Below are 13,856 nucleotides of genomic sequence, written 5' to 3' on the forward strand. Positions count from 1 at the left end.
GTAGAGGTCTGTCTAGTATGAGTCAATATTTTCATTACAGCAGTCATTATAAAGAATGGGCCCTTTTTCTTGTCAATTAACAGAAATGCCAGTGGACAGGTGACGTTAAATTGCCTGACTGCCTGCTCCTGACGTGTGGAGGTAAAAACACAGGGTGAGACCTTCTGAAAGTCACGGCCGCTGCTCGCTGTGATCTCGGCGGCTGGCGAATGCATCACCTGTCCGGGCTGTCACCGGTAACCCTGGGATGTCTCCACGGTGACAGCCTCATTACAATGATAGCCCCGCAGGCTGCAGATATTTCCGTTATGTTTTGGGTGATGTTATGATGTGCAGCGTTGCAGTCACGACCGGCGGAGACACAACTCCTGAAGCCGCGGCTGAGGCAGTTCACCCACGTTGGGCTCCTGCATCGCGCTGATGGAGAGGAGGCAGAGTAAAGGAAATGGTGCCCGCAGTGACAAACCACAGCAGCCACTGCTCATGAGCAGTTTGGATAATGCTGATTTACTGGACCCACTTTTCATTGCAAACAGGACAGAGATCAATATTGCAGTTAAAATGAAACGGGCAAAAGAAAAAACCCTTTAAACAGAAGAAAACTCAGAGAGCTGGAGTTTTTTAATTGCTTCATTCAAACCAATCAACGTGGGAAAACTTAGTAGTTTTTAGTTGCTTAGAATTTCTACCTGAGGTGCTAATGAACACTTTCATCAAGTTCCATAACTCGATGACTCAACATACATGGAGCATCAGTGTCTCTAGAAGGAAGAAAAGCCTTAAGTCTGAGAGCTTTACTGCAGCTCTCTGCTGAGAGAACGAACTGAAATAAGCTCAATAAGCCTGAGCAGGAGATAAAATCACTCTCTAAGCTGAGCTTTTTCACTCTGCAGGGCTCCAGGAAGGTTATATTAAGAGATTGTGATCTTCCATCTGCCACTGCCACCTTGCATAGTATCAGCAGATCTTTCATCCTGTATCTCCCGCTCCTTTACAGATATTTTCATTCCGTCTGATTTAAATTAAATGTGTTAATGTCTTTTACCAGGGCGCTTATTTGATTCCTTGATGTGAAATGAAGCAGTGGAAGTATTTATATTGTCACACAGGCTGATATATGAGCCCGTCGTTGTCAGGGAAAGGCTCCTTTTACTGGCTCCCTGTCCTTGAAATTTATAGCACCTCTCAAATGTGTTCACACACGAGCGGTCCTGGTCGGACGGTCCGACACACGCGCCGCGTTATTCGCCAGGGTCAGAGTGTCCGTCTCACTTGACTGACATCTGTTTGAGCCAATAATTAATGGCTCAATAATTAATGTGCCTGTCGAGGTTAGGTCAGTCTGTAACGCATGCTAATGACAGGTCTCTAAACAACCTCTGCAGCTCACACCGTTCTCTGCCTGATGGACTCATAACTGCAAACACCGAGGTCCTATCAAACTTTTTATGTCTAAGTTTAGAGACTCAACACATTCATTCTTTTTTAAACCACAATCTGTTCTTGATCTTTGACAAGTCAATCCAGCAAAAGGAAAATTATTGAAGATAAAGCATTTATTTGTGACGTTCAATTCAAAATATCTTCAGCCCAACAACATGATGACCAGTAAAATACATTTAAAATCAAGTGACAATACATGACGATGCATTTTATGTCTTATGTATTTTTAAGACCTATTGCACTCGGTTACAGTCACCGTGGCTGAGAGGACGTTTCACTCTGTTCCCTCCAGGAGCAGCAGCTGCTGTGGGATTAGCACCTGCAACTCATGGTAGTCAGAAAAGCAAAGATCTCCTCTCAGGTGTCGCTTCGAAGATGTTTGGGGTTTGTCACTTTGGCATCTGACTCAGCGGTTGTAATGTCTGACCCGATGGAAAGCCTCTCTCAGATTAATAATTTGAATTAGTTGATGAAAACATATAACTAGATAGATTAATAGGTTTGTCCCGTTTCCTGTTTCTTCTGTGTTCTGGCTGTTAGCTTGGCTATTGTTGGCCAATCTTTTCCATTCATCTCAAATCACCTTCAACCTTCAACTGACACTTTACCCACTAAACACTCACTTGCTTTTCATGTAATTCCTCCACTATTCCTGTTTTGACAGACCTAGTTTTACAGTGTATTTTATTGTGAAAAGCTTCTTTTTTCTTAAGGACACCAGGGATCGTTCCAGATGACTGAGGGTGTTTCCCTAATGTCAGTCCTGTAAACTTTCCATTTAACTGTGGCTCCACTCTGGCCGTCGGCCACGACTCACTGTAAGACGTCCTTGTGACTTCGTCCCACCTCTGCGGCTTTAACAGAATCTATTTTTGTGGAGTGAATTCTGAGCATCAGAGCCAGCTTTTGGAGCAGCTGAAGTGTGTGTGTGTGTGTGTGTGTGTGTGTGTGTGTGTGTGTGTGTGTGTGTGTGTGTGTGTGTGTGTGTGTGTGTGTGTGTGTGTCAGCTGCTTAGTGTGAATAACCAGAGAAGACCATTTTTTGCATATTCATGAATATGTAAATATGCAGCATTACCAGCCAAATGTGGTAATGTTGTGCTTTTTTTGCTTCCGCTGATGAATCGCGGTAGGATTTCCTCTGAAAACATTAATGATGAATGCTCTGACACTGCTTTCATGGACCGGATCGCGGCGCCCTTTGTGTGGCTGCCCTCGTACCAGCCTGTTTACATCATGAAGGACTGATCAGCGTCTCTGCACCACATCTGCTGCACTGCTTCATGTTACTGTAAGTGATGTTGTTGCACATCTATGGGACGTAGGTGGATGTGGACAGATGTGCTCAGAACCGTCTTCTGGGAACGTTCTGAGAGCGACCGCTGAACGAACCTTTCGCTGACTCCTCTGCAAACCTCCCTGAAACGCAGCGAACGCTAAAACTAGGCCGACTTGAATGCAGCTTTTCTGCCAAATTCACAAGTGGGGACCGAGTTTCAGAAGGATCGCTGCCTGGGAGTACTTGTGTAAACTCAACATCCCATACCAAGTTAAACTAGTAAAAACCTTAATGGACTGGAATGTTAATTGTGACATTTATCAGGGTGTTGGATCAAGGCTTTTACCCGGTTCTGCCTGATCCTGCCAGACGTCCCGAGGGCTCGCGTCAAGTATCTGTTACAACACCCGCCCGAGTGCCGTGGCCTCGAGGGGCCTCTCATCTCGAATGGAAACAAGTCAATGTAACAAATGAAATGCCATGAACGCATTTTCTTGCACCAGGAGAAGCGGATGATGGTGAACCTGACGGAGCTCCTCGGAGAACACACGGGTTCGATGTGCCTGCACTCGAACCGTCGGATCATTATAACGCAACTGCAGATGAAATCAGCCCTTGATGATTTCATTTCACATTAAAGCTCAGAGCGCTCACTTCCGTGACTGACCTTGTTTAACAGTTCAGCTCCTCCTGCGTTTTGGGTGCGTGTCATAAATCCTCTAGACAGATGTTCCCAGTGGTTGAACAGCAGATGCCTCCACGTTGTCGACTGTTGCTGTGTCTTGTACCTTTCAGACCCTGCGCTGTGTTGTCGCGTTGGTGGAACAGTGGCTTCTCGTTTTCTGCTCACAATGAGCCGACGGTGTGACGCTTTTATTCTGACGCGCTCTCTAAATCACTTTGTGAGCAAATGTCATCTGTAACTTGGAACGGATCAGATGAGCTGAAAATGTCACATCGTTACGGCTCCAGAAGCAGCTCGCTGGGAATTAATCCGTCTTAAGTCTTGGGATCATAATGAACTGTGTCTTTGCTTACAGCATCATCAGGCTTAATGATGATGACATGCAGGTTTCCCCATTAAAAATCAATAAAATTAGATTCTTTTTTTTTCTGCACCAGTTCAAGTTTCCCACATCATTAAATATAAATCTGCTGGAATAAGACCAGTAATTTGTGTTTCCTCTGTGATCTACGGTGGGAGAATCGTTTTTAGTTACTAATAATGTCACATGTACATTAACAAAACTGCAGCTCTGGCTTCGTAATCCCCGTGTTGCTATTTTTAACGTGACGTATTGAGTCACTGCACCTTCACATACGTGTCACACCAACACGTCAGCCTTGGACCCCAGGCCTGCAGCTGCGTCACACTGTGTCTTCTGGGTTTTGGTAGCATTTTTTTAAAAGGACACTTTTGTTTGTGGCAGATGTAATTAGAATTCGCCTCGAGGTTTTCCTGGTGACGTCTCAGTAGCTCCATTCTTTCGTCCTCAGTCCAACTGGACACTTTTACCAGCAGAACAAACATCTTGAAGTCCAAATGTGTCCAAGGCTAAGCTCTCACGCTAACATTGTGTCATTATCGTGTTTATCCCAATATGTTTCTCTGTGGTTGATTCGACGTCAGTGTTGATGTGCCAACCACAGCCGAACACTGAGACCTTCTTCCCCGTCGCATTCAGGCTAATTCTGCATTCGCCTTCTCGCTCGGCTGAACTTCCAGCTGTCCGTCGTTTCCTCCCACCGCCTGCTGACACAGCGTTTTCCTGCTGATCGCTGTCCTGAACTGCAGATCGAGGCTTACAGATGTTTGTGATCATTGCTTCTGTGAGATTAAATGGAAGTGAGACTGTGGCTGCAGATTCAACTCGCTGAGGAGCGGCCTGGACCTCCGGCGCTTTGCTGCTCTGGGTTTGGAGCGCGTGGACGCTCCACCAGCTGTCACACGCCAGAGAGCGAGGGTCTCGATACGTCGATACGTCGGGGATGGATGAGTCTGCAGTGAGTTCATGTAAAGGTTCACACTGAACATCTGAGTATAATACGCAGCGCATGAGTTATGTTGTGGTGAACTGGGCTTCGTCCAAACCTCATTGATAGTATTTCCTGGATGGACGACGGCCATCATGGATTTATGATGTGCCTGCGTGAAGTTTGTCTCTTTCCAACACCTGATGCTTGAACTGCAAATTAAAAACAAGTTCTGTACAGTCGACTATATCGTGCTCAGAGCTGAGCAGCAGCTTCAATCCTTCCACAGCTGATGCAGACTGGAACACACAGACCATTAACAAATTAGGAGCTTTTTTATTTGAAATTGTTCACCTTTTACACACTGACACTTAATATACACAAGCCTTTGTGGTCCCTCTGGCCCGAGATGTGATCAGTGAAATAATGTGCTGGATATTGACTGGGATGGCTTAGGGTGGAAAGCTCACACACACACACACACACACACACACACACACACACACACACACACACACACACACACACACACACACACACACACACACACACACACACACACACACACACACACACACACACACACAGGAACACATAATGCGAGGACGAGTACAAACACACATTACAGGACGTACTCTCACCACCGAACACGATCTACTCATCTAATGTCGACATCAACAGAGGGGCTTAAAGTGCATACAGGAACAGAGGAGGGCCTTGCTCTGATAACCAGTAACAGCCTTTTAAATTACGAGCAACACTAGTCCTCCACTCTTTACCAAAAGCACATCCCTAATGCATTTCAGCTCGAACGGTGCCTTGCATCGTGAAGTAATGAGACTGCATAGTTCACAGGTTAGTCTTTTACATTATTGCGGTACAATGTACTGTAGGTCCAAACACGGGGTCCGGGTATGAGCCACGAGCTGCTGGATGGCACAGAAACACGTAGAGCCCACGTCGCCGTGGGGTCGGAGAAACGAGTCCGTCACAACGGAGCAAGCGCTTCGCTGCAGGCGGTTTGAACGCAAGGTGATCCGCACGGGGACAGAGAAGAGGTACGATCGCGGTGTGATGACGGTTCCAGATGCATAGAAGGAGACGCTGACTGGACTTCTTGGCCTGGCGTGGATGATCGTAATGGGACTGAGTGTCAGTAGGGGGCGAAGAGGACTGGCGGGTGGGAGGTCCTGACAGGCCCGGGGGCCGGGCGGAGCAGGCCGGTGGGCAGGGTCTGTGTGGGGAACAGGCCCGCGGCCGGGGCGGCGGCCGTCGCGTGGCTGCTGCGGTGCGTGAAAGAGCTGCTGATGGCGGCGGCGGCGGCGGCTACCGCCGCCAGGTGAGCAGGTATGATCTGTGTGGCGAGAGGCTGACACTGGCGCTCCTTCCCCAGGGCCAGCTTCATCTGCTGGAACAGAGCACAGTCACTACCATGGGGTCCCCACAGCACACACACGCTCAGCTACGAAGAATCAGCTAGTTAATGTACGTAGTTCATAACATGATCCACTGAAAGCACCTAAAAGTAAAGAGCATCCTTTAATTAGAGAGCATTAGTGGAGTTCATGAACCTGTGTCATTTATTAGAAAGTTATGAACAAAGTCATGATTCAGTCAAAAGTGCTTCTTTGCTCTGCTTTGTTTAATTAAGTGTTGTTTGATAAACTTGTAATAAAGAAACCAACTGTAAATATGAAAACTGTCTCGATGTCAACATGAGTCTCTGTCCTGCTCGGTTTAGACTTTACACGGACATGAAAGCTGAATAATTGCCTTCGAATTGAGTCTGCTGTGGTTTTTTTTCTTTTGCAGTGGGGAAATAAATGAAAGAACGGCTCAAAGAAGGAATTGACAGTGACAGACAAACAGCCTCCAGCTACGGCCTAATAGGGTGAGAAGGTCGGCGGAGTTATCTGGCTTAATCTTCTGTATCTGTAATGGAAAAGCTGGCGTCTGCGAGCGCCGGCGTGGCAGCTGTTGTCACGGGTTATCAATCAACGACTCAGGAATCGTAACCCTATGGGAAGCATTCTTTACTCTCCGCTCATCAAAGGAGCTCCTCTCCGTTAACTCAGTCAATGATGGGTTTCAGGAAAAGCCATTTCCCCCACGCTGGCAGCGCGGGCGCCGCGGCAGCAAACCGTGGGCGTGATGACGACGGAGCGGCAGAAGATGCGGCTTCGCTTGTTTCAACACATTTGGATCCGTGAGCAGTTTAGCAGAATTTGGGCCATTTATTCATTTTTTGAATAGAATTCGGCTCAGGCGAGATAATCAAATCAATAAAATCAGGTTTCAAACGAAATGCTGCGTTTTGATAAAAGCCAGCGATTGAAGTTGTCACCTATTGATTCATTGATCGTGTTCTATCACAGGCGACAGAACCTGCAGCACGTTTGTCCATTTAGAGCTTTAGACCAGACAAACGTCTGTGGACAGAAGCAGGCGGTCAGCTCACGCCTGGGTCAGTGCTGCCTGTTTGAGGCCGTTTCGCCCTGCGTTTGGATGCGTGCGGGCACACACTCACCGGCTGCTTGCTCGGGCCCTTCTGCGGTTTGCTGTACGGGCTGTACTTGGGCTTGGCCGGTTTACCTGCTGCTCGGTCTTTGTGGCGCCGACTGCTGATGTGCTGGAAAAGACACAGGCGTGAGTGAAACCCTGAAACCAACCTGCAGCGTTTCACGCGTCCACGCCAGCGTTTCTAATAGTCGCCGACAGGTCTGACGCTTCGCCGCCAGTCAGTCAGTGTTGCTCTCGAAAATAGGACTGGTTGTTTTCAGACTCATTTATATACATGACCAGTTTGAGCAGATGAATGGACTCATCGTAATAAGCCTCCAAACCCAGTTTATGACAGTCTGCCTGAGATACTGACTTCCTCCAGAGATGGGCTGCGATGCTTCAGCGGAGCCGCTCACCTCAGCCTCAGGCTTCATGCCATTTCACAGCAGATAACTTATCACTGGCTGAGGTGGGAACCTGACCAACATGGAAGGAGGCACAGGACTAAAAATACACCGTGTACTAAAGATTTCATTGCGACCAGAGCCACCCGTGGTGAAAATGGCTGCAGTTATAGCTCTGCAAGGTGCACTTCAGAGAAATAACATGTTATGTTCCCATGTTAAATACGATGCCGTGTGGAGAATGAACAATGGGAAACGATATCAAAGGTCCAATGATGTTAAAGGACCGTAAGCTACTAATGGACCTGAATAAACAAGTGCAAGAATTTCAAAAGACAAATGCTCTTTGTGACCTGGAGCAAACAAATAAACCCGCGTGAGGGCGTGTTCGCAGCACAGGCAGCTTTCTGGCTGCGTCTGTGTTTCAGTCCCTGCGGTGGATAGAACGCTCACACTTTTCTTCTAGTTTCAAGCTGCAACACAAATTTGTCACGCTGGATACTTTTCAAAGAGGATCGCCGCTGTTCAGAAGTGCTCAGCAAAAGTCCCCGCGTGAAGGCTTCATACAAAGCCCGTCTATTTTTATTGAGCTGCTGCGACGTCGGCTCAAGCAAAAAGCCAGTTTCTTACATTCGAATCTCCTCAACGATGGGCGCAGATTAAAGACGCCGCCGCGCCTCCGCTGCAGCAGCCGACCTGTTGTGACGCTCTCCCTCTCACCTGTTTCAGCTGAGTCTCTGAGTTGACGTGCACGTCACACGTCTCGCAGTAGAACGTTTTGTTCTGCAGCCCCGTGGACGACTTGCAGCACGCTGCCAGTTTGCTTTTGACTCCGGGCCGGGGGAAGGACTTGATGGAGCCCACGCCGCTCCTGGCCTCGAGCATCGTCTTGTGTTTCGTACCTGCGAGATCAGAACGGCGCGGTCAGTGTTGAAGCCGCTGCGACCCGCGGACGCCGGCCGAGGCAGAGATGAGGAGAGCGGAGGAGAGCTCCGCTCAGAGGTGACGTCCGTGTCCTCCACTGCATCGGAGGCGCGCACGGGTCGGCTTACCTTGGCCACGTCCAGTCCCAGTGCAGCGGCGTCTCATTAAATGTGCACCAGGAAGCAGTGACCCGTCCTGACGCACCAGCGCCGCTGACTGTGCTTTAACTGGCCCATTGAGTAGTAAAGTCTGCAGCTCGGCCCCTGTTGTCGTTCGGCACCTGCGATTTCACACCGCGCGGCTTCTCTATAGACGAGTTGAGCGATATGAACTTAATTAGACTGAAAAAAGACGGATGATTAATGCGGCTTCTCCTGAGGGAGGATAAAAACGCGGTGAAATAAGCACTGGGCAGAACGCTAATGCGCTTCGGCTGCAATTCATCACACCTGCTGAATTCCGACTGTATTAATGACGCCACGTAGCAGAGATCAAGGTCAGATATCGGTGGACGCTGCATCTGCAGAAGCGGAGCCGAGGTGCAGAACGAAGCTAGGACGGGTCCCACGGCAGAGGAGGCGTCCACGGCCGTGGGAGCTCCAGCGCCCCCCCCCCCCCCCCACCAAACTAGCCCGATCAATCCGACTTCACACCACTTCCTTTCACCGAGCGGCGACAGCATCCGTAACATTGAATTTGTTCGTGTAAAGTCAATATAACAAGTGTTCTGTGGTTTTTAAAATAATGATTTCCCTGTTTGTTTGGTCCTGTGTGGTTGTTTGCGTCGCCCCCCCGTTGATGGACCCCACTCGATTGTGAGGACTTTCAATGGAATTGCAATTTAAAAGAAATAGTCGGTAAATGCAGAGCGGCGTCTGAAGACGAGCGGCTTCGCGTGTTTTGTGTCTGTGGGTAAATGCGACCGAGAGCCAGAATATAATTTTCTGTTTTTAAGAGCAAGGATGTTCCATAATAACAAAGATCAAAGTTGGACGCTGGGTTTCTGTGGAAACTATGTGTTCACTTCATTTGACGCTTTTTAAATTTTGAACAGTGCTCTTGGCTGATTGTGTGGAAACTCAGCAACCTTCTACACAAAAGGCCTCAGCGGTTAAAACCTTGTCCACGCCGACGCTGCAACAATGACGCCGGGAAACATTCAAGCGCCGCTCTTTCGTCCTAATTCTTCTCCCGTGCAAACAACAAACTCCGGTGTTCACGCGCGGTCGCGCGCCTCTCACAGCGGTGAGCGCCTCTCACCGCGGTCGCGCGCCTCTCACCGCTGTGAGCGCCTCTCACCGCTGTCGCGCGCCTCTCACCGCGGTCGCGCGCCTCTCACCGCGGTCGCGCGCCTCTCACCGCCGCTGTGCGCCTCTCACCGCGGTCGCGCGCCTCTCACCGCGGTCGCGCGCCTCTCACCGCCGCTGTGCGCCTCTCACCGCGGTCGCGCGCCTCTCACCGCGGTCGCGCGCCTCTCACCGCTGTGAGCGCCTCTCACCGCGGTCGCGCGCCTCTCACCGCTGTGAGCGCCTCTCACCGCTGTTGTGCGCCTCCAGCTGTGACGCAGAGTTGACCGCCACTTTGCAGAGCGAGCAGTAGAGCAGACGTCGCGCCTTCTCCTCCTCCGTCTCCGCGTCCGTCTCCGCCTCGGGCTCGGCCTCGGGGTCCGGGTCGGGTTCCGGCGGGGGGCCGGGCTTCGGCGGCCGCTCGTCGCCTCCGGCGGCTGAGGTAGTGGACGCGGCGTGGGGGGCCGCGGTCGGCGGCGAGGCCGCGGACGCGCGTGCGGGTGCGGCCGTGGAGGCCGCGGGGGGCGGCGGCCGGAGCGCGGGGGGCGGCGGGGGAGGCGCGGCCCCGGCGGCGCCGCCTGCAACGAGTCAAAGGGCTTCTTAGACATGTGTTTATGGCGTTTCTCCTCTGGACACTGACTGAACCACCGGTGACTAACAGTCCAGACGTCTGCACACATTCTGTTAAACAACATCATCTCCAGACAGCTCGTTTCCTAAATTAGACAGAGTGGGGATGATGTAGCACCAAGTCACACATTGTTTTGCTATCAAAAGCCTGATAAATGATTTGGTACTTAAGCTATTAAATGCTAAATCTCCATTAGCCTCTAAGTGGATCAGACATCTGTCACAAAGCAGATGCTGCTTCCACAACCCGCGTCTATTAAGACGGAAACGGCTACAAGCTCTTTTATACTTGGCGTGCGTGGACGGAGGCGGCAGAAACGCGTCTCCAAAGCTCCGCGCGCAGCAGCACGTGCGCGCGCAGCACGCGGACGAGGCTGAGCGTAACTCAGCTCCGCGGCAGTAAACGCGTCACACCGGTCGATTTACAAGGATTCATGGCCACGCAGGGAAATTTGTGCTGGTGCATAGAAAGATTTCTGGTCCCAACCAATTCTTCATCGTTCTCGGCTTTTCAATCTGTAAATAAGACTTTTATAGACGTGAAGATGTAGTGGGTGAGATTTTAGTGCCCCCCTACACACACACACACACACACACACACACACACACACACACACACACACACACACACACACACACACTACTGTTCTGTAGAGTCTATATTTAGAAATGTGGTTTTTAAACATCAACATTTGTTGCATCTCAGTAATTCTTGAAACCAACTCAGCAGACATTTGAGTGTGTGTGTGTGTGTGTGTGTGTGTGTGTGTGTGTGTGTGTGTGTGTGTGTGTGTGTGTGTACGGAATGCAGCCAACATGATTATGGGACAGGAACAGGAAACGATGTCCTTATGAGCTCCAACTCTCATGATTTTCTCTTGGAGATAAAGAGCCTTGATTCACAGTTACGTTTAAAAACTGTTACACAAACAGGGGATGAATTATTGAATAGCACATATCAAACCGCCGCATTCTGTTACTGGAATGAAAAGCTCTGCGAAACACAGCATCAGCCGTCGCGAAGTGAGATCGCATTAACATGATCCACCAGCGCTTCCGAAGAACAGTCTGATGTTTTAGCAAAGAAAGCAGCGGATCAATATTTGACTTGTAGAACAACAAGCAGCGTCTGCGTATAGAACTGACGACTGAGAACCGCCGCCACATTTACCAGAATGAGATTCAGCCTCGACGGCGGCGGCGGCGCCTGATCGATGCTGATGCCTCCGAATGCGCTGTACTCCAGTGTCACAGAATGAAGAGCAGGCAGCCAGGAGAGCAAATCAATAGTGAATTATGCCGTGCTATTTTTGTGAGCCATTTTATATGGTCCTTATTTATCCCAGTGGAGGCGTTAGCGGGCGCTGCCTCGGAACCGCATGAAGTTACATTGTCACAGCTTTGTCTCACCTTAAAAATACATCAGAGGAGAAAGCAGCACAATGTTCCTGTTGTGACCTGATGGAGTCTTCCACAGTCCCAAGCACACGCTTTAAGCGCATGTAAAGGTGCATGTTGTGGGGTGTTGTCGTCGTTTTTCTGTCTGTGGGTCCGATTCATTAACCTTTCAAACGGGCCTGGGGCACATTTATACTGGTGAAGCTCTGCTCTCACAGACGACTGGCTCCAACTGTATAATTCACACTTTCCTGCAACTCCATGCATGTTGTGAATGCAGAAGCCAAGTAATGGACAGGAACAGGAGTCGATGCTTGTACAGTACAGTCCGTTCTGCAGGTGAAGCCACATCCCACTTTACTCTGGGAGTGAACCCAGTCAAACGCACCTTTGCACCTTTGCACCGTCACCAGAGCTGAGTTTATCGTCTGCTTTCATTCAGAGTCATTCAGACTCGGGTCCCGTTTTGTCTTTTTGCTTCTCACTGCTGCGCCTCATCCAGCTGGACCCTGGACCGTCATGAAAAGAGGCACAGCTGGCACCCATTTGTCGGAAAGTCACAAAAACAGCAATCACGCAAAAAAAGTACAAAAAGCATCAAATTCCCTGGAATCGTCTCGGAGGAGGAATTGGGCAATTTGCTGCTGCTCTATTAATGGAACCAGAGGACTTTGCTTTAAATGTAACAGCTGAACTTCAGCTCATGACTTAATGTTAGGACACTTAGTGGAATGCATTAAATGATGACCTGACATGTTGAGACCACATCAGCGGCTGTGATCAACACAAGCATTTCCATTCTGCTGCTCCCAACAGGATCCGTCCATCAGGAAGTGGCCTTAAGCAGGAGCCCCCATTGATTACTGATAGAGCAGAGGACTGAGTGGAGCATCTGTGTCTAATTCACCTCTACCTGTAGCATGAAAAGCTCATTATCCACTTAATACCAGGAGCCAAGGATTTATTTAACTCTGTGGAGGAAACGGGGCCCCCGTTATTAGTTGTATCGAATTTATCCTCTTTTTGGGAAAATCTCTGCTCATTATTATGAAGTCGCTTCCTCCAAACTCTGCTGTTCTTTTTCCAAGATCACAGTAATTTCTGTTTTTAAACATTTTATTAAGCGTTATTCTTGTTGATATCGTGACGTTTAAGCCGAGGTGATGGAGCCTGAGTGAAGCCAGCGAGCGGAGCCATTACCACCAGGACAATAAATATTGTGAACTATTTATGGTGGGACTGACCCTGTCGCTCCTGATGAATAATGTTTACGCCACGACCGCAGCAGCAGCAGCCTCTCTGCTCCTTGCAATTAGCCGCCGCCCACTCCCGCTCTGCTGCGGCGTGCCAGGCATCAAAACAACCTGAAATCACAGCCATTAACTGGCTCGCTCTCCAAGCGCTGCCATCACACCTGCTTCTCTGGGCAGCTCTTCAGCGGCGCCGGCGCCGGACCGACTGTGGTGGAGGTCGGCGTTGCTGCCAGCGCTCTGTCTGCGAGGCCTCACTCTGCTGCTTCTGCTCGTATCGCTGCTCATCAGGGAGCTGGAATCATCCCACCTCCAAAGAGGGAACCAGAGATGCTCCAGTCTTCTTCAGGGGTTATTTGGTCGCTACCGGGTTGTCTTTGCTGCACCTCACAGACTGTGTTTGTTTGGCCCAGTCTCATTCTTGTCATTTATTTATGACCAGCTGGGAAAATAATCGGAATCGCTTTTGCTCCACAGACGACTTCAGCACAAGCAACGTCCTGCGCATTAACCAGAAACCATTTGCACAATCTTATTATAAAAAAATAGACATTTTAAGTAGTGTGTGTGTTTTTCTGGTCTGTGAAGATCAACTTCACTTTTAATCTTAGTGAAATGTTTGGAGCTGAGAACCAATATTAGCATTAGCTTCCAAACAAGGAAAGCTTCATCTTCCACTAAGTATTTTATATTCTACTAAGAATGTTCGCTTCAGGTTTTTCATTTCAATGACGCTAATAAAGCAGAAAAACTCAAATACATGACAC

General features: G+C 49.3%; 1 protein-coding gene across 2 annotated transcripts in view; it reads right to left on the reverse strand.

The window, feature by feature from the left end:
- Positions 1-5,011: 5,011 nt before the first annotated feature.
- Positions 5,012-13,856, reverse strand: part of znf385d (zinc finger protein 385D) — a 43,512-nt gene continuing 34,667 nt past the window's right edge. The window contains exons 5-8 of one of the 2 annotated variants that reach the window (XM_041067751.2): positions 10,063-10,389; positions 8,322-8,503; positions 7,223-7,324; positions 5,012-6,103 (exon numbers count right to left, since the gene is read on the reverse strand). In XM_041067751.2, coding sequence (XP_040923685.1) covers positions 5,849-6,103; positions 7,223-7,324; positions 8,322-8,503; positions 10,063-10,389 — 866 coding nt within the window. In that variant the 3' untranslated portion in view covers positions 5,012-5,848. The remainder of the gene's footprint in view (positions 6,104-7,222; positions 7,325-8,321; positions 8,504-10,062; positions 10,390-13,856) is intronic. The other variant, XM_029128858.3, reaches the window with a different exon arrangement.

The sequence above is a fragment of the Betta splendens genome, chromosome 16 (genome assembly GCF_900634795.4).
Source record: "Betta splendens chromosome 16, fBetSpl5.4, whole genome shotgun sequence".
Lineage (NCBI taxonomy): Eukaryota > Metazoa > Chordata > Actinopteri > Anabantiformes > Osphronemidae > Betta > Betta splendens.